At 47.5% G+C, this 27,419-nt stretch overlaps 1 protein-coding gene across 2 annotated transcripts in view; it reads left to right on the top strand.

Annotated features, from left to right (window-relative positions):
- ACAN (aggrecan) overlaps window positions 1-27,419 on the top strand; it is a 46,539-nt gene that overhangs the window by 1,480 nt on the left and 17,640 nt on the right. For both annotated transcript variants that reach the window (XM_053988769.1, XM_053988768.1), the window contains exons 2-11: window positions 19,884-19,960; window positions 20,484-20,855; window positions 21,514-21,688; window positions 22,217-22,344; window positions 22,925-23,218; window positions 24,903-25,442; window positions 25,940-26,114; window positions 26,516-26,643; window positions 26,764-27,057; window positions 27,219-27,410. In XM_053988769.1, coding sequence (XP_053844744.1) covers window positions 19,891-19,960; window positions 20,484-20,855; window positions 21,514-21,688; window positions 22,217-22,344; window positions 22,925-23,218; window positions 24,903-25,442; window positions 25,940-26,114; window positions 26,516-26,643; window positions 26,764-27,057; window positions 27,219-27,410 — 2,368 coding nt within the window. In that variant the 5' untranslated portion in view covers window positions 19,884-19,890. The remainder of the gene's footprint in view (window positions 1-19,883; window positions 19,961-20,483; window positions 20,856-21,513; window positions 21,689-22,216; window positions 22,345-22,924; window positions 23,219-24,902; window positions 25,443-25,939; window positions 26,115-26,515; window positions 26,644-26,763; window positions 27,058-27,218; window positions 27,411-27,419) is intronic.

The raw sequence follows: 27,419 nt of genomic DNA, 5'->3' as shown, positions 1-27,419 counted from the left end.
GGTAAAGGATGTTGGCTGGGCAGAGGGGCCAGTGGTTTGGGGACTGAAATTTGTGGGATTTCAAATCCTGCAAAGGCACTACTGGGAGCTGAACTATTCCTTTCTTTGCTTTGGTTGTTTGATGTTATATTTTCCTGCTGGCTTGAAGAGACTCTATCTGCCTGACAGGTCAAAGGGGACATTGCCCCTTTCTGAAATGTTTCGGGTTGTTGTCTGAGTGGAAAAGGGGAGGCATCACCCCCCACCATCACTGACAAGGACAGAGACTGAGCTCTTTCTGCAGCCTGGGCAGTCTTTGGAGGGGCGCTCCATCTGTTCCACTTGAATTGCTGTTTAATGTTTCATATAATCACCTCCGTGTACAGTAGCCAGGTTTGACAGCAACACGAGGACTGGAGGATGGATGGGCAAAGACAGCAGACAGGATAGGAAATTGAGGGTGTGAAAGAGGTGGAGGGAAAAACTTACTAAGGAAAAGAGGACACGAAACAAAATTCAGCAGACTTAGATTCCATCAGAGCAAACTGCAGCTCATCGCTGTAAAACACTCCAAATAAGTGAGGAACATTAAGGGGTTTAAAGGAAAAGAGAATGGGTGGTATCACTTTAAAGACAAAAAAAAAATGAAGGTACATGGAAAAAAGTTTAGATTGTTGTTAAGTCCTCTGGTCTCACCCAGAAATGCACAAAATGATCAGGAACTCCAGAACTCCAAAAGCCACTCCACTGTTGGTCTCTACTCTCCTCTCCCCTCTCCGGGGCAGATCTGCAACTTGCACGGACCCAGTGACTTCACTGCTTTCCCATGCTGACTGACACCCGGCGGCAACGTGGGCTGGTGGAGGGCCAGCTGGTCCCATTTTAAAAATCAACGGGACCTTTCTTAGCTGCCTGAGGAATCTTTTCCACCGCCACCCGCCTCCATCTCCTTGCTTTCCCCTTTCGCTTGCCAGTAGTGGGACGGCTGCTCTTCCACAAGACATCCTAACCCAAGTTGCTCTCGTCCGCCTCCTCCTCCTCCTTTCCCCCCCTTCCCGAGCCCTCTGCAGCCTCCACGTGTGGAACAAGCCGGGCTGTGTGTGCTGCTCTCAGGCAGCTTCCCAGCATCAGTAACAAAAGCCGTGTTCATAGCGGCTCTGGACCACATAGGGAGCCAGCGCACGCCGGCTGCCGAGCAGCCCAGAGCAGCCGGGGCTGTTTAAAGAGTGAAGGAGAGAGAGGGACGGCAAAGAGAGGGAGCTGTTATATATTAAAAAAAAAAAAAAAAAAAAATACTTGAGCCCAGTGCAACAACGGAAACCTTACAGTTTACTTTTAAGAACTCAGAGCTTCCTTGTGAGCGGGCAGAACAGCCCAGCCTGTGTGTGCGGGGCAGGTCTGCGGGCTCTGCTGTGTGCACAAGGGCGGTGTGTGAGCTGCCTCCCTCCCCTCCCTCTCAATGGGCTCACAGTATAAATCTAAAGAAGCTTTTTGTTGGCCTGATGAATAGGCAGGGGGTTTTGTCGCGCTACCCGCGCAGTCTTTTTTGAGACGCTTCACACCGAGATTTTTTTTCCTCCGTGTGCTTTTCACTGGACTTTCCTTTTTTAAGAAAAATTTCCACGTCTCCCTTGCATAACATCGCCCCTCCCCAATGATTGCTCCGTACGGAGCAGAGAGCAGAGGGGTGGGGGAAGGATGAGAAACACCAGAACCATTCTGCTTAGGCACCCCAAGACCCTCCATGTGCTTTAGCTGTTGAAATGCCCTGAGGTGTTAAGTAGCAGCCCCATGGAGCGTCTTGCTCCCACTTCCTTCCCCTGCTTTACAAGCCCAACTGCTGTGCCATCGGCTGTAGTGATCCAATGCTCCCAAAGGCTCCAGCACATGGATGGAGGCAGCTGGAGCTGTGTCATTTTTGCTGTGACCAAGTAAGGAAAAGGGAGATGCTGTGACTTGAGCATGTTGGTCACACAGCAATGTCCAGAAGCCACCAGGACCTCATTCCTGCTGTACACGCTCTGTGGAAGTAGCCTGGAAGCTGGCTTTGCCTGTGGGTTTCCATAGGTCTGGCAGTTCCTGAGGCTGGCTGAGGGGGAAACCTTGCTGTGCCAGGGAGCAGGGCAGGAGGAGAGCCACAGAAAGAGTTCTGCTGAGAGAAGGGAGCAAGAGATGAAAGTAGGGTAATGAAAGACCTGTGACAAGCATAATCCTCTGGGTTTTCACCTTTGTAGTTGCTCTCTATGTTAACCAAGGCTTTATGCAACTAATGGCTTTTCCATAGAATACACTTTGTAGATCAATTCAGAGGATACCTGGGGCAGATGAAGTAGAGAAAATTTTGGACAAGACCCAAAATTAACTCAGGTGAATGAACAGCCCTACCTCACTGCTCAGCTCCTGCCAAGTTGTCACTGTGTCCTAATTGCTTGGGGGCTTATGATGGAAAGGAGCAGTTATTGCTGTGAAGAACTTGGGTTAGGGGATGTCCCATGAGAGGCAGGTCTGGACAGCTTGACCCCGGTGCTTGCTATGATATTAGTGAGGCACCACATGACCCTTGAACACTTGGATAGTCCTGGTTGCCACCATGTTATCAGGAAGCCAGCTGGGAGCCAGGGATCTCCTGACACACCTGGGTGTGGGGGAGATGAGCCCAGCACAGGGTAGGGCAGGTCCTGGAGGAAAGGGACTCGCTTCGACAGAGCCCACATCAAGTGGCAAGAGACAAAAGAGCATCTGCAAGAGCAGCCACCTCATGTCATGGGAATGAAGTGATCAGGACAGGAAATCTCTTCTGGCAGGGTAGTGCTCATGGGTTAGACCTGAGAGGAGTAAAATTGTCTATTAAGCCATGCCAAGCAAACCTAGTGTACATTAGTGGGAGAATATGGAATGTAAATACTCATGCTTCAAGGCAGAAGGGAACCACTAAATGCCTCATGTTAAAAGAAACTTCCTCCTCAGCAATTTACTCCCTATTTTTCGATGATGAGAACTTTGCTCTGAAGCTGGTAATATAGGTCTTGTCTAAGACAGGATGCTGGTCTGAACACACACCATTGGTTTCATCTGCTCTGGCAATTTCCATGTGCCTTTGGCTTCTCCAGTGCCCTTGGTTAGCAGTGGGCAGAAGACTTGGACACTCTATTATTTGTTTATTTAGTAGTGTAGGCAACCACTGAAAGACAAAAGGAATCATTTGTCATGGCTGTAGGACATACAGATTTGACTTAATAGGAATAATGTGACAGGACACAAAACTCTGTAGGGGAAACTAAAAGGAAATAACCAAGGAACATCTTCTGCCTGAGGTTAGATCACAGACTGGATGCGAAAGGTATGTGGAAAAAAAATGCAAAGGCCAGCAGCTGATAAACGGATGAAAATGTTGTTGATCCCTTCTAGCTGGAGCTCCTATCCATCATTTGCACCTCTGCTGAAGGAGCAGTCACTGTGCTGGTGATTGAATAACCTATAATCCACAGCAAAACCTGCAGCTCCCGCTGGGATCCTGCACAGGGTCAGGAATAAACACCCCTGGAAATCCCCAGGCACCACAAGCTTTGCACAGGGCAGGGCAGATTCAGTAGTTTGGCTGGCCTAAGTCTATTGACTGCAGAAGATTATTCCAGCTTAGCAGTCCTGTGGTAGAGCAGCTGTAGATCTCAGTATAATTAACATTACATCATCTGTACCACAGTTTCGAGGTTGAAATAATCATGTAGGTTACATATTGGAAATTACAGAATGGCTTTCATGTAAATGATTAACTGCCACTGTTACTTAACCCCAAAAAAATAGTTTCTCTGGTGTTTGGTGTATAAATAATACCCTGTACTTCTATAGTGCTCGGCTTCAAAGTAATACTTCAGTGCTCTACCACAACAAACACTCTGCAAACTGTAATAACTGGTCTGCAAATTATGTCTTTTCCTGTGTTGTAAATTATACCATGCAGTTACTGCCACTGCTGCTATGGCATTCGGTCTGGTTAGTAAATAATACTCTTTCCCTACCATTGTATCTGGGGCTTAAATAATAACCTGTCCTCATACAGTAGTTGGCATGTAAGCATCACCCTCATCCTTCCTGGCACTTTGGAGTGCACAGAGCATCCTGCTGGTGCAGAACAAATTGTAGCTTTCCTGTCCATAGTATTTGCCCTCTAAATATTGCTCTGCTGTTTTGTATAGCACTTACTGTATAAATAATACCCTGCTGCCTCATAGTAATTGATATGTAAGTGATCCCATGCAGGGTTCTTACTCTGCTAATACCAGCACTGTGCAGAGAGGGACACTGGGCTCTCAGCTCAGCCCTTCACCACTGATACTTGGGCCTTCTCTCAGAAAACAGGGTGGTCAGTGGCCACAGAGCTAATGCTACCCTGCAACCATCACTGTGTGTCAGCAGGAAAAGGGATCACCCCTTTGCTTAGCCAGCCAGCCCGTGGGATTGTTACCCTTCCTCATGTCCTTCACGACCAGGAGCCACTTTTCCAGTCAGGACAAAATCCTTGTGCCTTCATAATTCCCAGATTCCCTGCAGTTTGTCTCCTGAAAAAAACCCTTGATGCTGCTTGCAGCAGAGATCACCTGCTAGTCCTGTTGTGTGGCTTCCTGCCTGTCACAGGACACATGAAAGGATTCAGCACCACCAATAATGTTGAGATGTGTTTAGCAGAGGACAGAAGGGTGTTCATTGCTCAACTCTGAATCTGTCTAGCATTTTGAAATGCTCCAGACCAACCCCAGCATGCCCTTGATCCCCTGCTCAGTGCTGTACCCATTTCATCTGCAAAATCATTCCTGTATCAGCACAGAGATAGGCACATGCAACTTCCTTTGTACCCATCAGCACATGAATGTGTTTTGGATCGTTTTGGCCATTCTTTCGCCATATCCAGGTGGGAATGTGGGTTACCGGCACAAAGAACTCAGAGAGAACCAAGCTCTTCATTTCAGCTTGCCTTCAAAGCTGTGCTTCCAGCTCTCAGTACTGGCACATAAAAGATACCTGAATTATCTCGCCCAGGCACCATCACCCCTCTGAGAAATATGGCTTGAAGTTCAGTGTGGTCTATGAAGCCTTCCTGAAAAATAAGTTCTCAAGTGAGCTGGCCTCTGCTGAATATCACACTGCCATTTTTCAGCTTTTAAATCCACACAGGATACCTCACTTCTGATCTTGTTTTGGTTATTTGCATACAATTGCCATTGGCCTCCTACTTGGATAAGCACATTGAACTGACATAAACACATGTCCTTTATGAATGTTATGCTCAGCCCTTTCTTTCCTAGATGCTAAGGTTCTCCACTCCTCCTGCATATTCAATGGCACCTCATCTGCTCAGGTATTGATGGAGAAAGGGTGTTTTAGGAACTTCAGAATCACAGTCTAGCAGAAAAGGCAAGAAGGTTGGGTTTTTTATGCTTGGAATGGAAACTTTCTCACACTTCAGTCTCAGATTAACACTGAAGCTTTTCTCCATTGTGTGTATTGGCAAAAGTGAATATAAATACATTTGTTGGCACCTTCTCTTCAACCCTGGCACAGTTCATTTCCAGTTTCTTCTATTCTCCAACTGGATTGCTTTCTGTTCTGTAACGTCAAGTGCAGCTGACTGGTTTTCTGTAAATCTGCATGCAGTACCTCACCCATCAGAGATGTCTCTCTCTTCTGTGCTGTTGGGTATAATTAAACAATAATGTAACTAAACTGGTTGGGTACAAGGGTCATTAGATGTTCAGGTAGCTGATTGGATTTATCTCCCTTATAAAATCAGTCCTTTCCCAGAAGTTGCTTTAGGGATTCAAAGCCAGTTTTACAGCAGAGTAACCAAAGAGAGAGAGAAGCAATTCTGCAAATTCCATTATGTGGCTTGCTCATCCATTTGTATCTCTAAATTCTGAAATACCATGCACAATTTGGCAGCCCATCAGAGTTTTACTACACAGTTTTGACATCTCATGGCATCTCAGAGAGCACTATACCCTTTGCTATAGTGTCAAAACTTGTACTCAAGATCCTTGAAAGCACCATATAAAAGCAATCTGTTAAATTTGTTAATGGCCAGTGGGTCAATTGTCTCTTGCTTTCCAAAATACTTGCTTTTAGTTTTCATTCCCTTTTGCAACCTCCTTATGGTGGGAATGAGATTCACTGAGCAGAGGGCAAGCACAGGGCTCACAGCCTGAGGGGAGAGGATGTCCAGCATGGATTTTGTACATTCCCAATGCCCACAGGAGGTTCAAGATATTGACTTGACTCCAGATATTGGCTGGACAAGGCTGGAGTTTGTATGGACCAAGCTTAAGGGGCCAAAATGATTGTCACTGTAGGCCCTCACCTTCCCATTATGCTTTCATTAAAAATGATTAACTGAAAGCATGACTCATTCAACATGTTTGCAGGAATGCTCGTCCTAAATGTTAGAGAGAACATTTTTGGTTTGCACATTTAGCTGTCAGCTATTTTTCTGAACATCTCTCCTGTTGTGTGGTTTATTTCAGTGGTGCATCAATGTCCACTAATGCTGTGATGGCTCTTCAGTTACACTGTGGAATTTCCATGATTTGCAGGCTGCTGTGTGACAGTGCCCAAATGTTATGTATGATTTCATCCAATTCTCACACTGTGTGTAAAAGCCATAGAGCATTTTCCTTGCTATATTGTCTTAAGGAATCAATACTTCTTCTGTCTGAAAGCAGTGTTCTCTGTGCCAGCTTGTGGGGATTTAGACATCCTTTTGAGGGCTCTCCCCCCTGTCTTTTCAGGACTTGCAAGCAGTTACCTGTCTAGACTAGGTTTTAATAGAAGAATTTGGGATTAAAGTTCCCAGCCTCAGAGGTAAATGGCATCTTTACTACTGATTCCAGTGGTAACTGGATCTGGCCACCTGCCTGTCTTACTGGAAGAATGACAAGATAGGTTAAAATAGATCATAATTATTACTTGCCTTTGAATTGGTCTTTTATGCCAATAGTACAAAACAAATTTACTTTTATACAGTTTCCCTTAGTATTGTTGCATATTTGAGTTAAAATACCAGCACAACATGCTCCAGGGTCCATTTAAAGCCCACATCTCCTCCATTAATGCTAGAACATGTGTGCATATTTTAAATACTTTGCTAGGCAGTTATTCTGCCTACAAGGGGATCTGTGTTGGTGCCTTTCTGTGCCTCAAAATGTGGGCACTGTTGGTTTTAAGGTGTTCCACATATCTCTGGAAAAACATTTTCTGTTGCCCTTACAGAATGCTTCACCAAACACTGGACAACATTTTGGAGCTCTTCCTCAGCCACATCTTATTTATTTACCTCTCAGAAAACTTGTTTTTCCCATATAATTGCTGTTTGGGTTTTCTCCATACCTCACTTTCTCTTTTTGAAGGTATGACATACAGACTTTGCTTAGCAAACTGCAAATTTGGGCTTAGCAGCAGCAGCTCTCCAAATGTCTGTGGCTTGTATTAAGGTTACATTTCTTTCCCTTCACAGTCTACACCTTACAGAATAATTTTATATTTCATGCAAGAGCCTTGCTTTTGGATTCCCGTGGTCTCCACAAATTCACATTTGGTCTCTCTATGCTTGCCCAGCAGCACCTTTCTAGATTCCAAGATCTCTAAGGCAGAGATTGTCATCTGCCTGTGCTGGGGTTATCCAGTGGAGCCCAGAGATGTGAGCTGTAATGAAAAAATTATTGATATTCATTCACTGACCCTAGACTGAAACCCATTTTGGAGGGTAATTGTCTTCCTCGTGCTCTCTCTTTCAATGTCACATCCACACAGTTTTCTCCTAAGTTATACCATACCTAAAACCATTTATAAGATTTATAAGATTAAAGGATCTCTATATACAAAATGTACATTCAGGTCAAAGAGTTTGTCTGTATTTCCAGTGCAGTGTCTCTGTTCTTTAGGATAGTTTCATCATGTGTTTGAAGGGAACAGGCCTTTCAGTGTGGGCAGAGTTCCAAGACACTAAAGCCTCCTTTGGAAAAAAAAAAAGAAAAGGCTGTGATTGAGTTTTGGACTGAGCAATGGGTCCAATATGATTAAAATTTTATTCTTTTATCTTTGTTGCTTTTTTCAGGAAGTGTTTGTTTGAAGGGTTTTCTTGGTGAATTTTGGCCTGAGCCAAGATGAGAACCTCAAGGCAAGGAACTGAAACTCTTCTGTCACTTATTCTCTCTCTTATGATGAGGAGTCCCATTACCTTTCCTCCTGGGTGGGTGAATACATCACCCAGAGAACAACATCCACTGGAGGGAGGGGTCAGAGGCTGAGAAAGGACAATTTTTTAAGCATCTTTTCCATCACATTGCTCCTTTCTTTCTAGCTCCCTTGCCAGTCTCATAAAATAGCACTTAAAGCTTTTGAGGTCTCTGATGGATGGTCCTTCTCTGTGGCAGCCCCAAAACAAGCTTGTTTGGCTGTGAACCATTTTGTCCTTATCTTCTTTCTTGTCGTGGTTTCTTCTCTGCTGTACAATTTGGCTTTGTTCTAAAGCATCACTATAGTAGAAAAACACAAGAGAGAGATTTATTTTCTGCCTGGAGTCCCCATTGGTTTCTTCCCAAGAAGAAAAGGACAGTCTGAACCAAAGGCAGGAATTACTGTTTGGACAAAGTGACCCGACAAGTGAATAGGAGCAGTGGATGAGTGTTCGTGTCCAGTGCAAGTGCCCCTAGCACAGAGAGCTGAGCATCCCTCAGTGTTCCCTGCACAGTGAAATACCCTTGGCTCGACTGGTGCAGGACAGGGCAGTTGACTGCACTCTGTTCCCCAAAAGGAACGGAGCAGTACTAAATTAGACAGGGGACTTATTGACTGAGCCAGTTAAATTAAGTTAAACACACACTGCGTGTCTTAGCTAAGAGTGAAGAGAGCACTGCGCACCAGAACGGTCTTCTGGTACAGGAACAGTCTGAGCACACAAAAAAAGGAAGGAACTGTGCAGGCATGCAATGCTATGAAGATGCTCAGAGGTCTGGAGCACTTCTTCTTTAGAGACTGGCTGGGAGAGCTGGGAATGTTCAGCCTGGAGAAGAGAAGGCTCCATGGAGACCTTAGAGCACCTTCCAGGACCTAAAGGGGCTACAAGAGAGCTGGAGAGGGACTTGGGACAGGAACATGAGGGAATGGACTCAAACTGACAGAGGGGAGTTTAGATTAGATATTAAGAAATTCTTTCCTGTGAGGGTGGTGCAACACCAGCACAGGCTGCCCAGAGAAGCTGTGGATGCCCCATGGCTGGAAGTGTTCAAGACCACGTTGGACAGGGCCTTGGGCAAAGTGGTTTAGTGAAGGGTGTCCCTGTCCACAGCAGAGGGGGTGGCACTGGATGATCTTTAACATCCCATCAAACCCAAACCATTCTATCATTCTATGACTACCAGGTGCCATGAGATGGCAATGGCTGGGAGAGTGACTGGGGATGAATATAAAGGAAAAACATGAAAGAAGAGATTATCTGGTGAGATTTCAGGGGCTTAAGCCGTCCACACACTTACAGGAAAGCCCCTGGATTGTACAGCCAGCCAGCAGCCTCAGGCACTGCCCCTGCTCAGCTCCCGACGGCTGCTTGGCTCCATCCCTGGACGGGACCAAGAGGCAGCGCTTTGTCCATGGTCCACAAAATCTTTCACCACTGCTGAAGCTGTCAAGAGGGGGACAAAGTGGTCTGGGAGAGCTGGTCGAGGAGGAAATGAGAGGAGACAGAGAACCATTCTCCTGCTGTCGTGCATGAGGCAGTTTCAGGGGGTGCAATGCCCAGCCATTGATTAAGTTTTCCTAGAACCAGAAATGGGAGTGAAAAGCTGCTTCTCTTCCTTAATCCTTCCTGTACCATTCAACCTCCTGGAGAAATACAAGCTGGCATGGATGTTTTGTGCTCAATTTAGTTGTCAGAGGTTTGCTGGCAGAGGAAATGGAGAAGTAGGAGAGTCTTGTTCAACACAGCCAAGGCAGCAAAACCCTCATTTATAGTCTGAATGTGAAGCTTGTGGTCTCTTTGTGCTGTGTGCCCTCTCCATAAGCTGGAAGGCAGAGTGAGCCCAGCACCTTCAGAACTGAGTGATCATATAATTCCCAGACAACAGACCACTTTGGTGAAAACCCACCCCAATGCTCTGGTAAAGGCCCTTCTTTTGACACCAGAGTGTGTGAGATCCTTCAGCAGCAGTGGCAAAACTCACACTTGCATTGTGGTTGGGGGTTCACGTTGCTGCCAGAGAAATTACCTGAAGTCTTAGTGAGTAGAGGGTGAGAGGAAAAGCTCTTTTACTCCTAGGACTTCCTCTGCTTGCCTTGCACAAAGGGTGTGTGGGAACACTTGATATGCATGTGCCTTTCTAAGGAGTCACAAATACTTTAAGGATCTGGGTACAGGAGAAAATAGTAATCCCTTGCTTCTCCAATGAAAATGCCAGTGATCTGCTGAGTAAGAAAAGATTGTTCTTCATCTTCTGGAGTTATGAAGATTAAAAAATGCCAAGATATTGATAGATTTCAAAAGTTGCAGATTATTTATGGCAAATAGTAACAGTCTCTTGGAGCACTGGCACTGCATCCTGAGCAGCACGTGGCAGGATGGCTCCCCTCTTTCAGCCAGTAACCAGAAAACCCCAGGCCCTCTCCCGTGCCATTTGCCCTTTTGTCTTCCAGGTCATCCCAAAGGGAGGATCAGTTTGAGATTCCACCTTCTTAGCAAAACTAAACTGTTCATGTCTTGAATTTATGAGACAGGAAATCTACTGAGGAGGAAAACTGGGGCTGAAACAGCCTCATTTAAGTAAATCTAAGCACAGTGTTTACACAATGTCTGGAATTAATGCAGAGAAAACTTTCAGGTGCCAACTTTGGAAAGAGAAAATGGGGAGCAAAAGGAGGCAGATACTGAGACTGTGATGAAGCTGGAAGGTCTTCCTCCAAGTTGGAAGAAAGGTTGCTTTTACTGCTGTTAAGCACCAGCAGCATGCTGTACTCTCTAAGTCAAGGCCCAGATAGGATATGATTGCTCACCTATCTTTTTTGTGTCCAAGGAGTGACACTATGAGGAGGTTTAATATCACCAGCTGTGTGCATTCCCAGCATGGACAGCCTCACCAAAGATCAAGGTGGGCTCTGATGTGTGTAGCACATCAGTAGAAAGTGTCCTTAGCCAGAGGTTGCTGCAGTTTTGTATCTTGTGAGAGGTGCCCATTCCCATGAAGGGACATTAATGCAATGGGGCCATGGGGTCACAACATGTCATCAGTGTGGCACAGTGTGTAGAGAGACCTACAGACACAAACATGGTCCTGTGGCTCTCACCTTGAGCCTCCTGAGGTTGTTGTTATTCCAAGCTAGCATGATGTTTTCTGTCTACCTGGAAAAATCATTGTGAAGTTGGCAGGAACCAGCTTTGCAGTGTCTCTTCCAGTGCCACCCAGTGCCCTGTTAGGTGAACTTCCACATGGTATTTCTTAGGAGCGTCCAAGGTGATTTTGGGTAGCAGAGTATTAACAGTTAGCAATCTGGGCAGTAATGAGCAGAGTCTGTGAAGATTTAGGTCTCCAAGCCTACAGATTCTCTAAGAAAACATGGTTTCAAACACTTTATTACTTTCTGGAAAGCCATCCTTCTGAAGGGCTGAGCTGGGTCAGAGCAGAAGGGTTGTCCATGAACCCTTTCAGGTCTGTTCCAACCCAAACCATTCCATGGTTCTTTGAAATCTTCTGCCAGCATAGAAGCACTGCAGAGATTTGCTGTTCTGTAGTCACACTCGTATCTTGATCAGCCAGAGAGGGATGATTTCTCATTGTTAAGGCTACATCTTTGTACAAATGAGGTTTCAGCCTTCTCCTGAAGGAGGCTTCTCCAAGTGAGAAGTCAAATTTTGCACGAGGGAAAATTTCCAGTGCAGCCTGTTCATCATCCACACATTCCAGCAGAGCAACAGGACATCCTGTGGTAGGAGCAAGTGAATGCTGCTACTCAGATGAGCTTTACCTGTCCTACACAAGCTCCCTCAGAGGATTTTCCAGGTCCCTCAATCTTTTCTTCCTCCTCCTCTGTACTGTGCTTTGGCAGCTCAGATCCTAAGTGCACAGAAACAACAGCTTTTGTGGTTTTCATGGGAGTTGTAGTGATCCAGTGCATTTGGATGGAAAAAAGTTGCCAGTTGAAGGACTGATTATTGACTTCCTTGGGTCATGGCCCAAGCTGTCATCTTCACACCTCACATCTGGGGAGAATCTGGTTTCTCTTCTTTTATATTGTGGTGGTTTTGCTTCCCATGTCTGGGGGAGTTTCACTTGAGGCTGACAGCAGCTCCAGAAAAAAGTGCACAAGATATAAGAAGACTTTACGAAGTGCATAATCACCCACCAATTTCTAAAAATTAGATGTCTAACAGTGCTCCAGGCTCCCTTGCTAGCTGACAGAAAAGGCTGAACTCCTCTTTAAAGGTTCTCAGCTGAGACACCTATTTTATAAGGAGATTAACTGCTTTTTAGAAGTTTCAGTTCCTCCTCTTGGACTAGAGCAGATTTTCAGTGTGAGCTTCGACCAGTCTCAAAGGCTCATTGTTCCCTTGAATTGAGAGGCTCCAGGGCCTGTTTGAGTGTAGCTCTGGCTTTCCATATCAAGCAGATACTTGGAGCCATGGCAGCCCAGGGCTTGGTGCTGATCCCACACCTTGCCTGAAAGGCTCCAGCTGTCATCTTCTTGCCACAGTGGGTGTTTTGCAACTTCTCTGTCCTTGAAGGATAGAAAAATTACCATGGTGGGTGTTGCTAGTGGCAGACAGTTCTGGTTTTCCTGCAAGAGGGGTAGCTTTGGAATAACTGGTGGTATGGGCTTCTGCTGTCCTGGAGCCTGTGTGTTTAACTTGTTGCTGAAATCAATGGAGATATAATGTAAAACCAATGAACACCAGGGGAAGATGAGAGCTGTTCTGTGGCAGATATCAGATAAATGCTTGGGAAACCTTTTGTGTTGAGTAGGAGTTTTGTTCCAGCCCATCTGTCTGAGCTTGGATCACTAACTGAACCTAGCACGGGACTGTTTAGGTTTTGTTAAGATTTCCTCTGGCATCTTGCTCGTTGAAAGCATGAGCCTACAGCCTTGAGCACTTTGGCTTTTCCTGCAGTGTGTGAGCAGTATAATCAGATAAACAGTCAGACTATAACAGGCTGCAATTGTTTTATTGGAAGAGAAGTCATAAAGACACTGGAAAGGGTAGAGCAAGCACCAGCTTTGGCTGTCTGTGTCGGAGGACAGAGAGGAGCTCTGGAGCTGATGACATGGCTAAAGGCAGCCTGGTGCCATCACCAGGGTGCATCAACAGAGCTGTGTCTGACCATGTCCATACCTACAGTGGCCAGGGGTGCTTGAGGACAGGAGCCAGCTGAGGCTTGAGGTGAAACCTCACATTAACCCTAATCTTCAATAAATGTTCTCTGTTTTGTGCACTTACAGTGCCTCAGCGCCACCAGTTTGCCATCCCCTGGAGCAATCCAGGCAGCCAGTGCTGCAGGGCTGTCAGGACCACATGCTTCAATGACAAAATGCCTGAGCACTTGCTGCCATGTGTCTTTTTGATTGGGAAAAAAAAAAAAAAAAAAAAAAAAAAAAAAAAAAAAAAAAAAAAGACTTTATTGTTGCAGGGATAGTTTCAGAAACTGAGCAGGCAGGAGCAGCATCCAAGCTGCTCTGCACATAAAGAGCTTGCAGAATGGTTAGGAAGCCAGACAGAATGGAATATTTCTCTTATTTTCTTTACAGCTGAAAAAACATGAAAAATCACAGGAGTACATTTATTGCCATATTTCTGTTCCAAGGTTTTGCCTTATTTAAAAAGAAAAGAAGAAGAAGAAAAAGAAATAAAACTGATTTTGCTCACCTCACTCACTTCACCCACCTCCCCTTCCTTCCCTCCCATTTCCTGGACCTGGGTGAGGTTTTTAACTGAAAATCCCTGAGTCCAGCACAGAGGCTGAGAACACACAGAGGGACAATAAAGTGTTTGCTTGTAGAGATCACAGAGGAGCATCTGTATGTTTACAGAGAGGATAAACCACTGTTTGATTTCAAAACCTACAAGGGCACAGGATGTGCTCTCCTGATGCCCCTGCTGGGTGATGGGGTCTCCTCAGACCTCATCAAACCCCTGGTCTCAAGTGCTGGTACCTGAAATATTAATGTTGAGATAAGGCTGGATGAAGGTGACCACATGTCCTCAAGAAACTAAGGTCCATTCCCTGAAAGGGAATAAACTGGGGATGGAAAACCAGTTGAAGAAAGAGAATCCAAGGCTAAATAAAGAGAGCTGAATGTAACTCTTGCTCAGGAGACTCTTTATAGCCATAATTTTAAAGGAAATATTGTCTTTGGACATGCCTTTATGTCCAGGCATATCTTCTAGGTAATGAGTGACATTTTTTTAGCTGCCAGAAGCAAAATGTAAGTGTACTAAAGGCTTTCCAAAACTGAGGAAGAAGGAAGCTTAAAACGACCCATCTGCCCCTACCAAAAGAAAAAAAAAAGAAAGAAAAAAAAAAGAGCAAGCAAAGGCCACAGGAAAAACTGCAGATGGGACTCAATTAAAAAAATTAAAATAGACTAGAACAGAAAATGCTTTCCAGCAAGCAAACATCTTCGCTTGTGCTGCAAATGGGCCATCTGGCTATTTTCCACTGTATAGCCTGACTGTGTAGGTACTTTGTTGAACTTCCACTGTAGTGACTTTTCCTTTTCTTGCTCCCTCTACATTCTTCAGCCCTTTGAAAAGGTGGGGATGTGGTTGGAAGAGCAAGGAATTAAACCTGTCTGCATATAGGTACACATTTCCCTCCACACACACTTGGATTCTCAAATAAACATATTTATATGCAGCCAATTTAGGACACTGCACACAACCTGACACAGAAGCACAGTCTTAGCAGTAAAATAGAGTGGCAATAAACTTCAGTGAAAGGGACAGTTGTTCTCCGGGTGGGGAGCTCCTGAGCATACCAGCAATTCCCAACCCTGTCCTTCTCAGAAATGTAGGAGTTTTTTCCTGAATTCTTCCAGGCCCAGGCTGAATTGGAGAGGGCCTTGTTTCTGTCTTGATCACTGCTTAGAGATGGTAGGATGGCCAGAATTTTTGTGGCAGTTTGATTGGATTCTTGTTGCTCCACACTGCTCAGTACCCCACACAGGGACAGAGGCACAGCCATGACCTTGTGTAACTCCTCCTGCCTCCTCCTCTCTTCTCACCACAAAATCTGCCTGCTCCAGCTGCTCTCTCAGAAAGTGCAAATGGAGTTTTGCAGGAGAGCAATCTGTAGGGATGGGAGGTGTTTTTGTAGCACGGACTGGTAGGAAGCATGGTGTGATCATTGCTGCCTGTCTGGAAGACTCTGTGCTGAAAGAATTACCTCTCACAGTGCTCCCCACTAGAGCCTGGACAATCTTCTCTTTTCAGCTCCACCGAAGTGTGTGCAGGACAACTTCTCTTCAGGGTGACTTCTGCCCGAAGAGAAGGACCCTGCAACTGAATTGGAGTTTGCCAGCAGTGATCTGGCAGTTCCTGTGGGTGTAGGAACTCACCTTTTTCTAGTAGCCAGAATACCCCAGTGATTTTCAAGGAAGTAATCAAAGGAGGATATGTCCAGAGGCCTGTGTCATTTATGACACATATGGTAGGGGCATTGGCTGTACTTCCAGCATGTTTCCAGGCTTCTCTCCTTAGCCATTCAGCTGCAGCTGGGGGCCAAGCAGGAAGATCCTGAGCAGGGGATGTTCCTACCATTGCTTAGCCTGCTCCAGACCGTACCGAGCCTTTACTCAGTCTTGCAGCTCAGCCACTTATCCCTGAGGACTTTTTCTCTGTGCCAGGTCCCACCTCAGTGAGCACACACTGATACTCCCACACACTGAACTGCACCTTCCTGTGCTTTGGGCACAGCCCACTCAGCTTGACCCTACACCTCAGTGAGAGACAGAATCCACATTTGAGCTACTCACCCTGCCCTGCCCTGACAGTCAATCTGTTTAGACGTTGCTTTAGAATGACAGGAACAACCTCCCCAGTTCCCTTGTCAAGGCAGACCAGGTCTCCATCGCCTGTGCTATCCACGTCTGCTCACACAGACCTCCCTCTTTACTCACTTGCTTCCAGAGCTGCTTGTTCAAGGAGCTGTTTACCCATTAGCATGTGCCTGGACATCCCACTGGAGACACCACAGAGCAGAAGTGTTGCAGCATGGAACCACTGCTGTAACAACGGGACGTTAATCAAAGACATTCCCAGCACGGTGAATCCCAACCAGAGCTGTGTGCAGACTCAGGGTTGGATCTCCTTGGCATGCTTCAGCGGAATGAAAAATGAAGATCAACATTGCAAACAGCACCCTGAGGAGTAGGTTGGGTTTCTTACTGGCAGGGACTCAACACTTTCGCAGAATACACCCAAAACATTGTTATTCTGATTTGTTAACCACTGCTCACAAGGAAAATCTACTTCCTCTGGACTTCTGTGGGATAGGAGGAGGTTGGGTTTTTTCCTCCATAGCTAAACCAAACTGCAAGGATACCACTGGTCTCAGCTGTTGTCATATGAGGCTGTTTTTCCTTGTGGAAGATCAACATAAAGCCTTAATAAGACTAAGAGTACATGAGCTTGTCTTAGCTTTTGGGACAAAGGAAATTTCTTCTGGTTAGGGCATTCTGTTGTGTGATGTCTGCCTGATGGGCAGATGAACCTGCTCTCCTCCTCTCCACTGTTAATGTACACAGAAATATCAACTCAGAACAATACCTGTTTCCCATAGCCACAGACCCTGTAAGTCTTTTCAGCAGCCAACTCCTGTTATATTTAAACAACTCTGTTTCCTTGCTCCAGGACACTTCTATTCTTTAGTAGGTAACCCAGGCCGAAAGCTGCCTGCCTCTCTTGGCTGAGTTTCTCTCATGACACTCAGGGATATTCAGCTTACTTTGATTCTGACAAAATGCAAGTAGGTGAAAGGTACCTCATCTAAGCAGTCTGGAGAAATAAGACTTTTTATTTAATACTCAAACAGGTATTTTACTAGTGATTAGGAGAGTGTCCTCTACCCAAATCCCTTCTGCCCTGCAGGATCCACCCTGATAGAAACTCCATTACTTCCTTTGGTAACGGTTTCAGTGATCCATCACCCACTGTGCAGAATGTGGGCTTTGTTTCCCATTTGATTTTACTCAGCATATGTCTCTCAGCTATTAGTTCTGGTCATGAATTTCTTCTAGATTAAAGAGCCCTTTAGCACCAGCAGTCTCTGCTTGAAACGGTATTTCTGCACAGTTGTCAACTTCTCAGTTTTTCTTTTTTTTATTTGTTACAATAATTAGGTTCAAACTTCCTACTTTCCAGTCTTCCCCCATATAGCACTGTCCAGCCCTCAGATGTTTGCTAGTGGATATTTCTTCACCACCTTTTTCTGGTATCTTCATGACAGCCCAGGGGTGTGCAAAGTATTCCCACTGTTCACCTCTAATACACAGAGAGGAATTCCTGTTTGGTTTACTGTGAGATAATAGCAGTAGCTCTCCTGTGACTTCTTTCTAGGACCCAACATCCCCTTGTCAGGCATGAATTTCTTGTACAATTTTATATTTGATTCCATTAAAATGCAGTCTGTATGGAAACCCATTGGATCTAATACCAACCCCTGTAGATGGCCATTAGAAATATTTCCCTCAAGGTCCCTCAGATGGATCCCATTAGGGAGCCACCAGCCTGGCTTCTGCTAAGCCATTTTAATGGATGTGCTACTGACATTACACATCTTCATATCACAGAACCCTGAAAAATTCAAACCTTATCAAAATCTAATTACATTGTGTTGCAGCCATGCAGGCAGCTTTATCAAACAAGCTTAGAATCATGCCAAATAATAAAAGGCTGGAAGCACCTGTTTTATACACAAGTGCCTTAACTAAGATTAGTATTACGTCTATTCTTCAGTGCTTAATGAACTGAACTCTGTATCAAATTTTCCATTATTTTGCCTGGAATTTATGTCAATCAAACTAGCACGTATTTATGAGGCTCATCATTGTGTATCTTGGCTGACTGGACTCAGAGCTTCAGTACTTGGGACCTGCCCCAGCGCTGCAGCAGAGATTATGAACGAGCATCAGTGGGCCAGCAGCTCACTCAGCCAGCTCTTTAAGGACTCCTGGGTACTGCTTGGCCAAGCTGATTTCAGGCTGTTTGTCAGTGGCAGATGGTGTTTCCAATTCCCCTTGCTTTACTGAGGAGCAGAAGGCCCTTCATTGCCCCCACAGCCCATGCTGTGGGCACAGCCCACTGCCCCAGTGCTGGCTGCCAGACTCTTTGACCTCCTCTGAGCAGGGCAGTAGCTCCACACTGCCCATCCCTGCAGGGAAATGGTGAAGTCAACTGACATCTGCAGAGGAGGTTTGTAATACAATGTTTGTGCAGACATCACCCCTCACCAGAGAGACACCCAAACACATGTACAGCTCCCAGAGTTCTCCCTGAGGTTAGCACTTACCTGGAATTTTATTCCCATGCACAGCAGAAAATGGGATATCTCCATTTGATCTTGTTCAGCCCTACAGCTGCAAACTGTAGTCTCCACACTCCTCTGCCAGTGTGATCCATCCCTGTTCTCTCCTATTTTCTGCCAGTGGAGCTGTCTCTATTCTCTAAAGATAAGGTTCTGTGGTGTGTCAGATTCAAATGAATGAGTGCATGGAGGTCAGTTTTTTCATAGGTGAAAGGTTAATGCTGAACTGTACAGGATGGGGCTTATTTTTGACCTTTTCTTGTGTCAGTGTGGATATATAATGGAGTTTTCTACAAGTCCAGTAGGCATATACCTGGAATGTTACCTGTCAGGTGAAGTCACCTGGAATCTTTCTAGATCACAGGAGTGAAACAGCCAATATTCAGACCTCAAAGGAAACTCCAGTGATTCAGTAGGTGTGGTCCTTCCTTCTGAGTCAGGGCTGAAAAGTGATGCCAAACGGTGCTGGGTTGCCAGAGGACCTGTTTTTTATTTGAAATATTGAAACCAACTCGAGTCTTTGTGATGATTTAACACGGCATGATATTATACTGGATGGTAATCCAGTTAGGATTAAATTAGCTGGCCTCCCTATATTGCTTCTGTCACTCAATGTCAGCAGGACGATCCTTTCTTTTCCTAAAGCCTTCATAAGAATCAGGTTGCTCTGACTAATTGAGGGATCCCAAGAAGATATATTTAAGGTGGATTTAAGATGCCCAAAACTGTATCCTGTGGATTTCTTGTATTAGTTCTGGATCAATTTGCACTTGAGGATATGCTGGCTCTCTGTGCATGTTTTTTTGGAAAAGAGTTGTAACATTTTACTTTTCCCCATGCAGAGGGCAATTTTTGCTTCAGAGCATTTTAAGGAATAGAAAATTCTTCCAACCATCTGGCCTGAGAGCCAGTGCTGGCTTGATTTGGAATGCCCAGTGAGGAACAGCTCCTGTTCTGAGACAAAGGCTTAGTGGATGTGATGGTCCCTCTTGAGTAAATACGTAACAGGTGTGTGAAGACCTGTTGTAAAATTGTCTTTCTGCTCCATAGGTAAGACTGAATCACAAGAGAGAGAGTGGGAAAGCAATATATTAAGTAGTGTATAAAAACACTTCAGACTGTTGTACATAGCAGAGCATCTTATTTATTTGTCCCATGGACTGATGTCCCAAAGCAAGTAGCCCTTTGGGGCAGAATCCTTCCCCAAGGACAGGCTTTCCCTGCTGGTGTGAGGAATGTAGGAGGCTTTAGGGGCAGCTGAAAGCATTGCACTGCCTTGCAGCAGCATCCACAGCACTCAGCTGCCTGTGAACATACACAAATCCGTTCTCCCTGTGTTGTCTCTTGCAGGTAAATTATGACCACTTTACTATTAGTGTTTGTGTGTTTGCAAGTCATCACCGCAGCCGACTCTGTGGAGCTCTCAGGTACGTGTCCAGGGCATGGCAAAGCAGGACTGAGCCACGTGCTGCACTCTACTCCCATCCCCATGGATGGGCAACCCCCAGAGATAAACGTGCCCAAGACCTGTGCTGTGCACACACAGGGCTCCTCTCTTTGGATGGCTGCTGTGCCTCAACCTCTCACTGCTCCGGTGCTTGGGAAGCCAGGGAGATAGCTGCAGACTTGTGGGGAAACGAAGAGAATTTCAGCATTTCCCTTTTAAAACATTACCAGGTGTGAACTCGTAGTGTGGGCAACAGCTAGGCTGCAGCAGAGCCCTTTGTTCCCTTCATTCCCACATCCAGCACTGGTCCAAATCTCAAAAGCAGCCATGGTGCAGTGGTCATTGCCACAACTTCCCTTTCTAGACTAGACAAAAAGATCATGTCTGAATATGTGGGTACACGCTTGCACAGCAGATACAGGCACTGGATCACATGGAAACATGGGGTATTTTGTATTACATGTGTTATTGATGTAACCATTGCTCTGTTTGGGAACTGGCAGACAGTAGTGATGGCCTGGAAGTCAAGATACCTGAGCAGTCTCCCCTGCGTGTTATCCTGGGAAGCTCCCTGAACATCCCGTGTTACTTCAACATCCCAGAGGAGCAGGACACCAGTGTCATGCTGACCCCACGGATCAAATGGAGCAAGCTCTCCAACGGGACCGAAGTTGTCTTGCTGGTAGCCACGGGTGGGAAGATCCGGCTCAACAGCGAGTACAGGGAGGTGATCTCCTTGCCCAACTACCCCGCCATCCCCACGGATGCCACACTGGAGATCAAGGCGCTGAGATCCAACCACACCGGGATTTATCGCTGCGAAGTGATGTACGGCATTGAGGACAGACAAGACACAATAGAGGTCCTAGTGAAAGGTGGGATCCTGCCCTTGCTCTTTTCTCTCAGTGTCTTGCTGCTCGACCTGGGCAGAAGGGAGGAAGAGGCACGCAGGCAGAGAATGCAGTGTTCTCCTCATAGGAATAAGCCCTTTCTCTCAGGTCACAGATAAGGGGATGGGTGGAGAAGCCACAGGCCAAGCATTTATTTCAGCAGGCTAGGACCAGACTAAACAAACCAGTAAAATTAGTCATGGCAGAATATGGCAAGCAAATGTCTCTTCTGGCAGAAGGTGAATTACAGAGGCAGCAAGACGACATCCTTGGCAGGAGGTGGTACTGGATACACTGGGCTATTACTCAAGCGGGTAAAGTTGGAACAGGGCCCTTATCAGACCTTTAATTTTTTCCAAACATTTTAGGAGATGGGATGCCCTCATCTGGAGAACTGGGCTGTTCTGCAAAAATTTCCATTGCCATATTGCAAAGCCTGTCCTAGTAATAGGTGGATAAAATAACAAAAGGATTTTGTACAATCCTTCTCTTTTTTATGGTTTTTGCTTTCTGTATAAGACAGGGAGACAGCTTCCACTGCAGGACTCTACTACAGGATGAGGCTTAATTTTGCCTTTTTCTTGTGCCTTTTCTGGAAGGCAAGGGGCTGGTGATTGTGAGTGATGTCCATTGTCTTTTCCAGGCATCGTATTCCACTACAGAGCAATCTCCACAAGGTACACCCTGAACTTTGAGAAGGCAAAGCAGGCCTGTATCCAGAACAGTGCTGTCATTGCTACCCCTGAGCAGCTGCAGGCTGCCTACGAGGATGGCTACGAGCAGTGTGACGCTGGCTGGCTGGCTGATCAGACTGTCAGGTGAGAAGCCAGGCAGGGGAAGGGAAAGCCACAGCAGCAGTTAGGGAAGGACTCCTGTAATGAAGCCAACAACTGAAAACAGTTGCTAAATCTCAGCTGTTGTAACTGCTGGTGTGCAGAGGGGGGTGGTGAATTACAAACCATTCTCTGCTGGAGGTGAATCTCTAGTAGGAAAGCAGAGTGACCACTGTCCTCCTGGGCTGGTGGTGACAACTGACTGGACAATATTTTCATCCTGATCCTCCATCTCCCCTGAACAAAACCAGTGTTGTGCCAAGATGCACAAGTTTGGCTCAATCAGACTGAGCTGTGCATCCCTCACTGGGGAGGCACCTTGTCCTGATGTCTTTGGTCAGAGGTCCAAGGACCCTCAGAGGGAGGGCAGGACAACAGATCATCCTTTCCCTTTCCCATAACCTGGGAAAAGCCATAAATCACCACACTGGGCAGTGCTCTGCAGCTCCCTCCCAGCTTTCTGTGACTGCCAGGATTCTGCCTCCCCCTCCTTATCCACAATCTCTCCCTCAGGTACCCCATCCACTGGCCCCGGGAGCGCTGCTATGGCGACAAGGATGAATTTCCAGGAGTGAGGACCTACGGTGTCCGTGAGCCAGACGAAACCTATGATGTTTACTGCTATGCAGAGCAAATGCAAGGTGATTTGGGCCCTTTTATTGTTACTAGACACAGAAGCAGCCAAAGCCCTGATCATGCCTAGACTGGACAACAGCAAACAGAGAAAAGACAGGTTAAAGCTCGAAAAGCACATACCCCGGCCAGCCCAGATGTTCTCTTGTCTTTTTTATTAGACCTTGGACAATTTTAATGTGAAATGACTAATGCAGCACTGAGGGTGGAGTCCATCTAATCTCCACCAGAGTCCACACCATCCTGCCTGGTCAGCCATTTGAGTGTGTGACTTGCAGACGCATCAATCATTCATGCTTGTGACAGGGATCCATTGAAATATTTGGCACAACAGAACTGCAATTGTCCTTTATCTCCCCCTCGCCCTGTGTCTCCAGCTGGTGTGGTGTGTTTTGCTCAAATCTGCATTTGGTCTGTAAGACTCACTTTCTTCTGGTCTTTACAAAGTCACCAACATGGGCTTGCATTTCAGCTCTAATACAGGAGTCTTCATCTTATCCAAAGTCTTATGAGTGGGAGGGAGACAGAAAGGGAATTGGGATTAAAATCTACAGGCAATTCCTGTGCTAATGGATGATGTGATTACAGGCAAAGTCTTCTATGCCACTGCCCCGGAGAAGTTCACCTTCCAAGAAGCTTTTGACAAATGCCGCAGCTTGGGAGCGCGCTTGGCCACCACGGGAGAGCTGTACCTGGCCTGGAAGGACGGCATGGACATGTGCAGCGCGGGCTGGCTGGCCGACCGCAGCGTGCGCTACCCCATCTCCAGAGCACGGCCCAACTGCGGGGGCAACCTGGTGGGCGTGAGGACGGTGTACCTGTACGTCAACCAGACGGGCTACCCGCACCCCGACTCCCGCTACGACGCCATCTGCTACAGCGGTGAGTGCCTCGGGGCACCGAGCAGCGCCTCTGCACACCAGCACAGAGGAGCTCCCTGGCCAGACACAACCTCTTGCTTCTTTGGTGTTGGGTTTTCTTTAAAAAAAAAGGGGAGGGGAGAAAGCAGGTTTGGCAAATGACTAAGTCCTCTGCTCGCGTTGAGGTAGGAAGGCTGCTTGACCTGTACATGGGGGGCTCTGCGGAGGTGGGGGTAACACAGTCCACGTCTCTTCAGTCCTCCTACACCCTCCTGCTTTTAAAGCTCTTCTGGAGACACGAAGCAGAACTCAGGTGCTTCATATAGAAGACTTTGAATGCTGGAGAAGGAAGTGAAGGAGAAAGAGGGCAGGTCTGACCCTGAAGATGTGTGTAGTGATGAGATGTGGTGTGGTACAAATGCGTGACTGAGTTTCCATGCTGGGATAAATCTGAGACTGATGCAGTCTCTGGGAATCGTGGATTAAAATTGCACCCAGGAAATGAAGAGCATCCCAGCTGCCCCCCCCCCCCCCCCTTTCTTCTAACTGCACACTTCTCCCTGCAGCAAGAAGAGGGGAAAACACAGTGATATATTGTCTCTTCAGGGCAACCAGAGGCCAACATTCATATAGGACTGCCACAGTTAAAAAAATCTGTTATGCCCAGAAACATCTCCCAGACCCATGGAGGTACCCAGTTATGTGGACAAGCTAAAGACTGGTCCACCAAGCCACAGCCTTCTGATTATCTCAGGGTTTGCCTCTGAAACTGCTGCATATGGTCAGTCCTTTTCTGAGCAGCTTTACAGAAATCTCTGAATCCATGGAGATCTCAAAGATACTGCCTAAAATGAACCAGCAGTAAAATTGCATTGGAAATAGAGCAGGAAAAGTATTATTAGAGGGAAAACCCAGGCATTGTCTCATACTTTTCCCCTCCCCAGCCAAGAGCTGCCTTGCTGCACATCCAAGATGTGATCCATCCCTCCCTTACCTGCCCTCACAGTTCTGTTTCATGCTGCTCTGCAAACCAGTGTCCTTGTCCGCTGAGCTGCTCAGTGCCATGTTAAGCACGTTGTCCTAGATCCAAGGGTGTGACTTGGGCAGGAAAGTGATTTGGAAGGGGAAAGGTGGGAGCTGTTTCAATGGGTTTGGTACAGCAAGTGGCCTTGGCTGTCCTTACAGTGGGTTAGGATGTTTATATGGGATGAGCTCTCAAGTCTCCGCCTGGGCAGAGCAGAAGGTGATCGTGATCCTGCTGAGGTTTCATGCACCGAGTGTGAGGATCCAGGCTCAGGCTCTCCCACGGCTCAGACGGATCTGCCGTGGAGGTTATCCAAGCTCACCGACTTCCCTCCGTCCACCTTAATTTCCTTGCAGCAGGCACTAGGGGTCAGTACAGACTTGGATATGGGCAAGGTGTTCCCGGGGAGGAGAACTGGCAGGAGCGAGGGCAATGTCTCCGCTGATTAACCAGATTTGGAGCACGAAGTGGCTCAGTGCCTCGTCACATGCCCTCCGTGCTGAGGCGTTCTACAGAGCCACAGTGGAGGAAGTAAAACCATTTCTTTTACCAAACTGTCACTATTTCCCTAATCCTCCCAGAGCCAGAGATACCCTGCTGCTTCTTGGAGGCAGCACCAGGGCAGCTCACCTCATCAGACTGACATTATCCTCCCTGATTGCTGCTTTGTGTCCTGATGCAGGGGACGACTTTGAGAGCCTGGTCCCAGGGCAGTTCATCGATGAGACAGGGAGCGAGCTGGGCAGCGCTTTCACTGTCCAGACTGTCACCCAGACCGAGGTGGAGCTGCCTCTGTCACACAATGCCACGGAGGAAGAGGCCCGCGGCAGCATCGCCACCCTGGAGCCCATTGAGATCACCCCCACCGCCACCAGGCTGGACGAGGGCTTCACTGCCCTGCCCGATCTCTTCACCACCGCTGTCACAGTAGAGACAGCTGCCACAGAGGAGGAAAATGTCACCAGGGAGGATGTCACAGCGGTATGGACTGTACCTGAAGAGGCCACCACCATAGATTTAGGCACTGCCATCACCACCTTAGCCTTTGGCACTGCTAGCACCACTGAAACAGCAGAGGTGAGCTCGGTGGAAGAGGTCGTGGGGGTGACTGCCACACCAGGACTGGAGTCTGCCTCAGCGTTCACAGTGGAAGATCAGCTTGTGCGAGTGACAGCTGCCCCCGGTGCTGGTCACCTTCCCGAGCAGCCCATCTCCCCCACAGGTAAGGCACCAGGACTCCAAGAAGCCTGAAGGCCAGTTCATTCTAGAGGTAACCAATCAGCTGAAAAAAAGCCTGAGTTTCTGCCATCTCAGAGGGCATCCAGGTCCCTGGAGGTGCACAGGCATGTTAGGGGTCAGGGACAGGCTGAGCACCTCCCTCACAGTAGGGCAGGAGGGAAGAGGAGCCACCCCATCATGTGCTGACCAGGGCTCAGCTGGCTGATGCTTGGGCTGCAGTGGTCACACTCTGCTCTCCCATATCCACCTGACTCCAGGGAAGGGGAAAGTCAAGGCAAGAAGACCTTAGAGGAGGGCTAAAGAGATCCCCAGAACATCACCCTCAGTGGCATCAGGGCTCCATGAATGAGGCATTTCCATCAAAAGGGGTTTGAGAGGGCCTAGTCCTTGCACTGATTTTTGGAAGACCATTTCTGGTCACACATCTCAGTGCAGGGGAGTCCTGTACCTGCTGTCTCACCACAGCTTCTCTTCCCCCAGGTGTGGTGTTTCACTACCGTGCAGCCAGCAGCAGGTACGCCTTCTCCTTTGTCCAAGCCCAGAAGGCCTGCCTGGAGAACAGTGCCGTGATTGCCACCCCCCAGCAGCTCCAGGCTGCCTACGAGGCTGGCTTCGACCAGTGTGATGCTGGCTGGCTGCGGGACCAGACAGTCAGGTAAAGCTACACTGACTTGGGGAAGACACCCTTCAAAATGGCTATTCAGCCATTGAGGCTTTACTCTGGTTTGTCCTGCTGCTCTCCTCATCAACACTGAAAGCTTTGCTGACCCAAAATTTTCTCCAGGCTGTGATATTCAGTGGCCAGTAGATGTGTTTTGCCCATTTTTTCCTCTCATTTCTTAACCTGTGTATACATCTTGCACCAGTGAGCCCTCCTGGTGTGTAGGAAGAGCAGCAGGAAATTTGTATTTATTGCCTCAAGCTGTAAGTGGACTTGTCTCTGAGGACCTCAAACAGTGAAGAGTTCATGTCCCGCTCCCAAGCACACTGAGGTTCTTCAGTCCTGGCTACATAAGGCTGACCTTGGATTACCTCTTCTCTTCCTTTTTTTGGTAGGTATCCCATTGTGAATCCCCGGAATAACTGCATAGGAGACAAAGAGAACACTCCGGGCGTGCGGTCATACGGCATGCGCCCCGCCTCGGAGACCTACGACGTGTACTGCTACATCGACAGGCTCAAGGGTACATCCTCCCCTGTCCCTGGGCACTGCTGTGGAGCAAAAACGTGCCCCACACGTCTGCCTCTGTCTGCAGATGGCTGGGATGCAGGGATTCACCCGTGTTTTCCCTCCCATCCCTCAGGCGATGTGTTCTTCGCAACCCAGCCGGAGCAGTTCACCTTCCCAGAAGCCCAGCAGTACTGCGAGAGCCAGAACGCCACGCTGGCCTCTGTTGGCCAGCTCCACGCCGCCTGGAAGCAGGGCCTGGACAGGTGCTACGCGGGCTGGTTGGCCGACGGCAGCCTGCGCTACCCCATCGTGAGCCCCCGGCCCGCCTGCGGGGGGGACGCGCCGGGCGTCAGGACCCTGTACCAGCACCACAACCAGACGGGCTTCCCCGACCCGCTGTCCCGGCACCACGCCTTCTGCTTCAGAGGTACCCTCCCACCCCTGCAAAGCACAGAAACCTGTCTCCTGGGGGAAAGGGATTTCAAAAGGGAGGCTGGGCATATTGGGGTGGCGGTTTGAGCGAGGCACTTCAGCGGCATCTTGGATTGTGAATTTTTGGAAACTCCCTCCAATGCCTTTTTGTTCCAGCTCTGCCTCCTGTGGAGGAGGAGGGAGTCACCCCCTTCTTTGAAGATGTGCTGGCAACACAAGTGATCCCTGGAGTGGAGGGGGTGCCCTCGGGGGAGGAGGTGACCATGGAGACAGAGTCTGCCACTCAACCTGAGAATCAGACAGCCTGGGGTACAGAGGTCTTTCCAACCGATGTGTCACTGCTCTCAGGTGGGTTCA

The sequence above is a fragment of the Vidua macroura genome, chromosome 12 (assembly GCF_024509145.1).
Source record: "Vidua macroura isolate BioBank_ID:100142 chromosome 12, ASM2450914v1, whole genome shotgun sequence".
Lineage (NCBI taxonomy): Eukaryota > Metazoa > Chordata > Aves > Passeriformes > Viduidae > Vidua > Vidua macroura.
Note: the sequence above shows the minus strand (reverse complement) of the source record. Positions and strands in the feature narration are given on the sequence as shown.